This window comes from Hippichthys cyanospilos, chromosome 13 (assembly GCF_059441005.1).
Source record: "Hippichthys cyanospilos isolate Australia breed blue-spotted pipefish chromosome 13, RoL_Hcya_1.0, whole genome shotgun sequence".
Taxonomy (NCBI): domain Eukaryota; kingdom Metazoa; phylum Chordata; class Actinopteri; order Syngnathiformes; family Syngnathidae; genus Hippichthys; species Hippichthys cyanospilos.
The window spans coordinates 4,559,884-4,567,068 of NC_142381.1; the positions used below are offsets into that span (position 1 = coordinate 4,559,884).

The 7,185-nt window shown below is 39.0% G+C and overlaps 1 protein-coding gene across 1 annotated transcript; it reads right to left on the reverse strand.

The window, feature by feature from the left end:
* Positions 1-2,385: 2,385 nt before the first annotated feature.
* eif4ebp3l (eukaryotic translation initiation factor 4E binding protein 3, like) lies at positions 2,386-6,676 on the reverse strand. Its single transcript, XM_088432106.1, has 3 exons — positions 6,273-6,676; positions 3,266-3,442; positions 2,386-2,871 (listed from the first exon to the last, which is right to left on the reverse strand). The coding sequence occupies exons 1-3, from the start codon at positions 6,397-6,399 to the stop codon at positions 2,843-2,845; spliced, it is 333 nt and encodes a 110-aa protein (XP_088288232.1). The 5' UTR covers positions 6,400-6,676; the 3' UTR covers positions 2,386-2,842.
* Positions 6,677-7,185: the final 509 nt, after the last annotated feature.

Sequence of the window (7,185 nt, forward strand, 5' to 3'; positions counted from 1 at the left end):
CTCCATGCATGTTTAGAAAGACTTGGTGACGGACCTTAAACATAGAATATTTGCTCAACAGAGCAAATTGAAGTTTTCTTGGGGAAAGAAAGGATTTTTTTTTTCAGATACTATGTGGATCCACATTGGTGAATGCAAACATTTTATTTGTATTTTTGTCATGTTTATTAGTGATTAAATCAACATGTTTATTAGTGATTAAATCAATGGTAACATTTACTGTACCATTTGTCGCGTTTCATAAATAACCAGTTGCTCAACTCACCAGATAGAAAAAGAGGCGCCTTGCAGAATAGAAAACAGACAGGTGATAAATGCAATAAAAGCTAGATAATTTGGAAGTGAAATTTTACTGGTGGTAAATGAAGCAATACCCTGGCTATTATTAGACCGTGGTGTCTGTCAAAACATGAGTTGTGTAGAATATTTTGGCTGCAACTGGTTATTCACATCAGGATTTCTCATCAGAACGAGGGACCTCTTTTGAGAGCAGACCCCCACCCCCTACTCACCAGAGGCCCTCTCTTAACCACTAGTGAATTGTGTATACTGTAATATATGAGACATTAGATTGCACACAGATGTTTAAACTCAATTTTCAAGAGAAACTCAAATGTACAAGTGTGTTATAAAAATATAACTTCTCATACTATTATACCATTGACCATTATTTAACAACTGACATTTACAACCTCTATAACCTTAAAAAAAATCTCATGGAATCTCATGCAAAGACTTAATGTAGTGGCGTTTGCACTAGTGGCGTGTGCACGTTGTGCACATGTATTGTGCACATGTATGTACTAGTAATCAGTGTGCCGCTCAATGTCTCAGTTCCACTCTGTGGTAGATGTGACCACAAGCAGGCCGTGTGTTTGAGTGTCTGTTTACATTGTCACCCCAGCAATGCTCCTCCACCACCTTGTACAGCAGCAGCTGACAAAAATAGAGCCTTGCCAACCAGCTACAGTCTAAGCAGCCTTCCTGCATCCAAAGTGGAACGTGAGAGGAGGAGGAGGGGGGTGGAGGGTGAAAAGAGGGGGATATTTTGACTGTGGAAAAGGGCAATGGAGCAAATATCTGCAGTAAAGTTGTTTACAGTGATGCAATGACCAAACACTTCACCAAAAACATTTTGAGCATGCAGCACCCAAATCAGTTTTTGGTTTTGCTGCAAAAAAGGCGACGTTTCATACAGTTTTTTATTCCTCCTTTTAGCCTCAGTCCTTAGTTGTAGATCCACAGTTACCTGGCACCTGATGGTGATCCCACGTGCACTCCTTCACTCTTGTACAAACAGCGCATGTAGGTCAACAGGTACACTTTGGTTTAAAAAACAAAAGGCCAAATGTGCATAAACCGCAGGCTGAGTGTGAAGAATCAAATTTATTCTGTGGCTTTTGAAAACAAGTTCCAGTGTTTGTTTTGGGGCAAAGTGACATTTACTTTGCATGCTTGATTTGCATTATACTGAACACACATCAATTTGAATAATTTAGTCAGTAAATTGGTAAATAAAACAATGGAAATTTTTAGGTTTTGAGATGCATTACTTTTGGGTAATAAATGGAAGAAGTTACTTCGTGAATTGTGAATGGAGCAACATTACATAGGCAATTTTTTTGGACAAAACCCTCATTAATGGCTAACCTCAAATTTTTGCGACAAGTGCTGGCTAAAACCTCAAAAATGTGTCACACCCTTCCACCACAAGGCAACATTGGCAATGTGTGCGTCCTTTAGGCTGCAGCTGTCCTCATTCCTTAAATCCATCCCCTTTCCTAATCTTCAAATCAGTGCCTCCCCACCCCAACCATCTGATAGTTAGGAGGCCTGGAATATCTATGCACAGTGGTCTCTACATTATATAAAGCAGAAGACATTTCTCCACACCTTCCACTACTCATGTAGGCCTATTAAATAGCCAATAAATTAGAGACCTCTCATGTGTTGCAGAGTAGTTGTACACCACTGCAAACGTGGCACATAACTGAAAATTCACACCCGTGTCAATTGCATCATCTCTGGTGCCATTCATGTAATGGATAATAATGCAGGTGTATTGCAAAAACATACTGGCTAGCGATTGAGTCAAGGTTTTTGCCGTCGATTCCCGCAGTCTGGCTCAGGGTTCAGAGGTCAACACCACCAGTGAAGAACACGTTACATACAGTACATAAGACTGTTATGCAACACTTTGACTGCACAAGTTGATATTCATCTTTAAAGCAAGATTGTAAACAAGATACCCGCACAGCGCAAGGTGTCAGAATCATGCGGCATTCAGTGTAAACTAACACTTAAAATAAACATGTAAATCTAGCATAACCGCAGCTGATACGATGGAAACCTGATAAGCATGCAACAAAAGTACCCCAAAACATGGACATTTCAGACAGCCTTTATTTGGAATTATCAGTAGGCCCTGACCCCATAAAGAAAGTAGACACTTTGTGGCAAATGCAGTGCCCTATAGAGTAGGGGGAAAAAAAAGTCTGATTGCATCAACTGAAATGTAATTCTCTTCCAATTTTGGATTTTCCAACTTAAAAAGAAAAAACAAGCTATATAGTACATTGTAATATATACAAAAGATATAAAAAGTGAAATCCTTTTCCTTTTCTAATCCTGCTATCACTGGTAGGAAGCAAAAAACCTTCCACTGCCACGTTAGGGTTTAAAAAAAAAAAAAATTCTAGCTTCCCATTGTTTTTGGTTCCACAAAAGCTTTGGTTAAAAAACAAAAAAGAAAAGAAAAAAAGCTTACGGCAACGCTTCTCGGTCACTACTGACCATGGAGTTGTTTCGATCGATGACTCTCCACAGGAGGTAAAACTGGAGTTCAGATGTCCATCTCAAACTGGTTGTCATCTGCTCAAAAGGAAAGAGAGGGTGAGTGAGTACACTATAGTGCATCACGTTGACAAACCCCTCATGGAGAACCACACCTTAACGGATACAGAAGGAAACAAACGGCATCTCTTATCAGGCTTGGGCAAACTGTAGCGAAACAAGATTCTTAATCCTTAAGACAAACTGATTATTCGCCCTTTTACACTTTGCTTCACAACTGAACTCACAGAAGGGACCACATGAGAAAATGGATCGCTTGCAGAGGGCCAAACCAACAAGCAAACCTCAACTTATTATTCATGCATATAGAAAAAGCATTCAGTATTTTAATAAATATGATAGCCATTGTCAACAAGCAAAATTGGAACCAACTAAATAGGTGAGTGGGATGTATGATAATATTGACAATAACCTGCAGCGTCCTTTTCTTCCTCTTCAACTTCCTCTTTGACATCCTGGAGTTTGCTTACAGGGTGAGTGGCAGGGCACGTCACCCCCGGGATCTGGGGGAGACAGCATGGTGGGGTGCGGGCAAGAGGGGAGTTTCTGCAATCCAAGAGAAACTTCCTGTCATAGATGATGCGGGTACCTGTGGTGAGAGATTCATCAATTTAGAGATGAGACCTTTATATACACTATAAGGAGAAAATCTTGTGGTTATTTTATCCGCTGGAAATTGTTGTTTTCAAATGCAAGGTTTCAGTGGTGAGAAAAAAAGACCAATATACAGTAAATGATGTGTGCCACCGCTGTGAGGTATGACTTCCACGACTACTGTGAAAATAACAGATTGACCTGGCAAAGGTCATAGGTCACATTAATGGTGGAAATCGATTTTAACATGACAAAACCCGGCATTTAAACACCCAACCAGACAAGGGTGTACCTCACAACAAGCAAAGGAGAAAATGACGGAATGAAATTCATTATTTACACAATTTAAGGATATTTGTTTTTAAGGCATTTTTTTAACCTATATTAAACTTTTAACTTATACTAAACTGCTTTGCATTGTTTCTGTAGCAATTGAAAAATATTCATTTTTCTAGTCAAAACAAGTTCGATATATAGAATATTTCTTGTAAAGTTTAAATTCTCTCCTTCGAAAGAAAACGTTGTTGTTGAAGCAGAAGCATGTGTATGCGAATGCAAGTGGGAGTGCAGAGAGGAGGGGTTATGGGCGTCCCTGCAATAACTTCTAGGAAATGAGAGTACATAACATTCCCTCCTTTAAAATCTCACTTGGAAATTAAAGCCACACGTTTCAGTCTTTGGCTCACTTATAGCATTTCTAGTAAGAACACAATAACCTCATCGAGTACACATTCCTCCAAAGTCTCCATCAAAAATCAGTGATTAAAAGATGTTTAGAGTCTGAAGATTTGGACTTGGGCCACCTTCAAACATGCTGAGCCATGAACGGCTGTGTTGTTTTGAACATGACAGATGAGTAGTGATCTGTTAACGATGTGCTTTTTTTTTTTTTTTTTTGGAGTTTGACCTATTCAGTACATCTGATGAGACTCTACTTGGGGTAAAAACATGTTATGCAATGGCTGCACTCTGAGCAATGTGTCCAGGACAAGAAGAGGAACACGGAGGGTTTGATAGTGTGACAAAAAAGGCGGAGCATAATCTAGGAAGGGTTAGACCACAACATTGTTTGTATGCAGTCATTTTGAATTGTGTTTCTGAGAGTAACTTAATTCAATTTGTTGCAAATGTTTTTGTTTTTTTTTTCTTGTATCACTTTCTTAACATGAACAAAATGTTCTCTGTTACTACCATGTAAAACAAAGGAAGGACAGCCTTCAGCTTCTTTGCAACCAATCACTTCACTGTAGTGGCAGCAGGATATAAACACCCAGTTGAAAACCCAAGACCGGGTGGTAGTACTGTACAAACCACCAACCAAATCAGTGCTTTTGTTTGAAAGTGAAGTAAGGTATCCAGAAGTTAGGCATGGGGAAGTTAGGTTAGTGTATGTGCCTGTGTGTGTGGCCATGGTAAATTTATGGGGAGGGGGTTATGGTCATATGTACATAGACACAAACGATTGTAGTGAAAGTCGGTCTTCATCCTCTCGCTGTCCAGATCTTATCTGTAATCACCTTGGCTACAGGTCCATATAAATGCAGTGTATTTTTCAGCCAAAATGGAGCATTAACATTCCTATAATTTCTCAAAAATTGACTCTCTATATTAGTTTCGGTGGGGCTAATGTTAGCAGCTGGCCTACATCATTAAGTTGTTTAACGTGCTGGTTAACATGAGTTTTGTATGCTTCATCTTGATACACAGACCAGAACTATTTATAGACTACTATTAATACCAAGTGTATAGTGAAAATTAGCATTACTTTACCTTGTCATTATTGCTAGTTGCGACAAGGATCTGGCTGACGAGGTTTCCAAATGCTGGTGAATCCACTGTGGAAAGTGGTAGCATATCTCCGAACGAATCTTCTAATCTCTTGATGTCAAAGTGTTATTCCTCAACGAGAGAGCGCAATACTCCACGTGTTTTTTTTGTTGTTGTTTTTTTCGCTAACTTCCACGTTACTATGGCCCCGCACTCTAAATGGTTTGTCAAATTACTGGTACTATTTCGCAAAGTGGACAGCTTTTTAGGTGTCGCACAAAAGTGCGCCCGAACGATTATATTTTTCTTGTCTTTATCTCTGACAAACTGAAAGTAGCAGTCTTATGTCGTTCTTGTGTACATAGTGTCCAATTTTAACCTGCCGTTTCATCAAGTAAACATTTTGCCCCGGAATTTTCTCCTCTGATCTCACAAAGTTTTGGGTGAATTTTTGAGGAGGAAAAAAAACAAACAAAAAAAACCCCACCACTTTCAGGCTAAAAATACATTGTAATGCATTACTTTACTCTCATTTGTAACAAATACAATATTACTATTTCTATGTGTACCGTGTTACAGGAAAAATGAATGTATTACAGTAATTACATTAGTTTTGTAATACATTACTTCCTACACTAGAGTATTATAAAAGTCAACGTGAAACACATTCACCTGTGTAATTTCTATTTTTTTCATAACTACTATACAGACTTGAAACCACATCATAAAAGCTAGGCTGCCTCAACAAGGATTTTGCTAAAATAGATGGAATTATGCATTTCATGCAAGATTTAGTATCATGAATGCTCAAGCCTATATAAGTTCCTAATTATTGACAATAATAAATGAGCCGTACTATGAAGCAAAAGTTCAGAAGACGACGTGATTATTACTTGCAACATATCGCGATAACATTCCTGTGAGTTTCTTTGTACTTTTTTTTCTACTTTTCTGTACATTCCATTACGTCGGCGTCTTTTGGAAACGAAAATTCTAAAAATATAACCCGCGTCATATTTAATAAAGAGGTCTGCTTTCAGCTTTCCGACATTTCTTACCACCGGGCGTCGTAGAGAAGAGAGTACCCCCGGGCGTCTGGCTGTAGCAATCGGGAAGTTGAGACCAGTCCTTCAGGGTGAGAACCCTGGTGGGAATGGGGCAGCTCTTCACTTGATTAGTCGACATGTTAGCTTCTTGGGCGAAGCAGTCAACGAAGGTTTAAAGAGATCGTTTGAAAAATCCCCCCAAATTTCACAATGCTCGCTGTCAGCCTTCGCTCAAACAATCCAAGTCTGCGAGAGTTTCGCGGTGGGCAACTTCCAAGTTTGAAGTTTAGAACAGCGCTCAGGGATCGAGCTTAGTTGGGGTCGCGTCTACTTGCAAGATGCAGCTGCTAGCGACGACCATGTGCTGCATTTGAAGCAGTCACTCGTGATGTTTTTGTGCTTACGCTTTATGAGGCACGTGCGTCCACGTAAAAAAAGGGTACGCTCGTTTGTTCATCGGAAACAGCCCGTTAGAGGGCGGCCACTTGCACAAAAGAAAAAAAAACGCCAGTGGACTTTAAACAAGCGCACCATCTACATTGCGCTTCTGTTAAATAACAACAATCACAGGTAGTAGAAAAAGTCATGCAAAACAAAAAAGACTAAATTAATTTAACGCCTGTTCTAAGAAAAAGTATGATCAGGAAAGTACTTGTGTACATACAAATATATATTTTACCTATATGCACTAATTTTGCACGATTGCACTATAATTTATTTGTCATATTTTTGTTTTCTGTATTTGGCACAAGTCATGTCACAGATATTCGGGCGAAAAAAAACCGTATATTTAAAAAAAAAAGCTCAACAATTCACAATATTTAATTCAATAAATAACGATTTTCCTTTAATCAGCATGGGAGTTTTTAGCCCATTTTAATCGGGCTCAACCTCTCCTAAATTGAGTCCAGCCCCTTAAAATGTT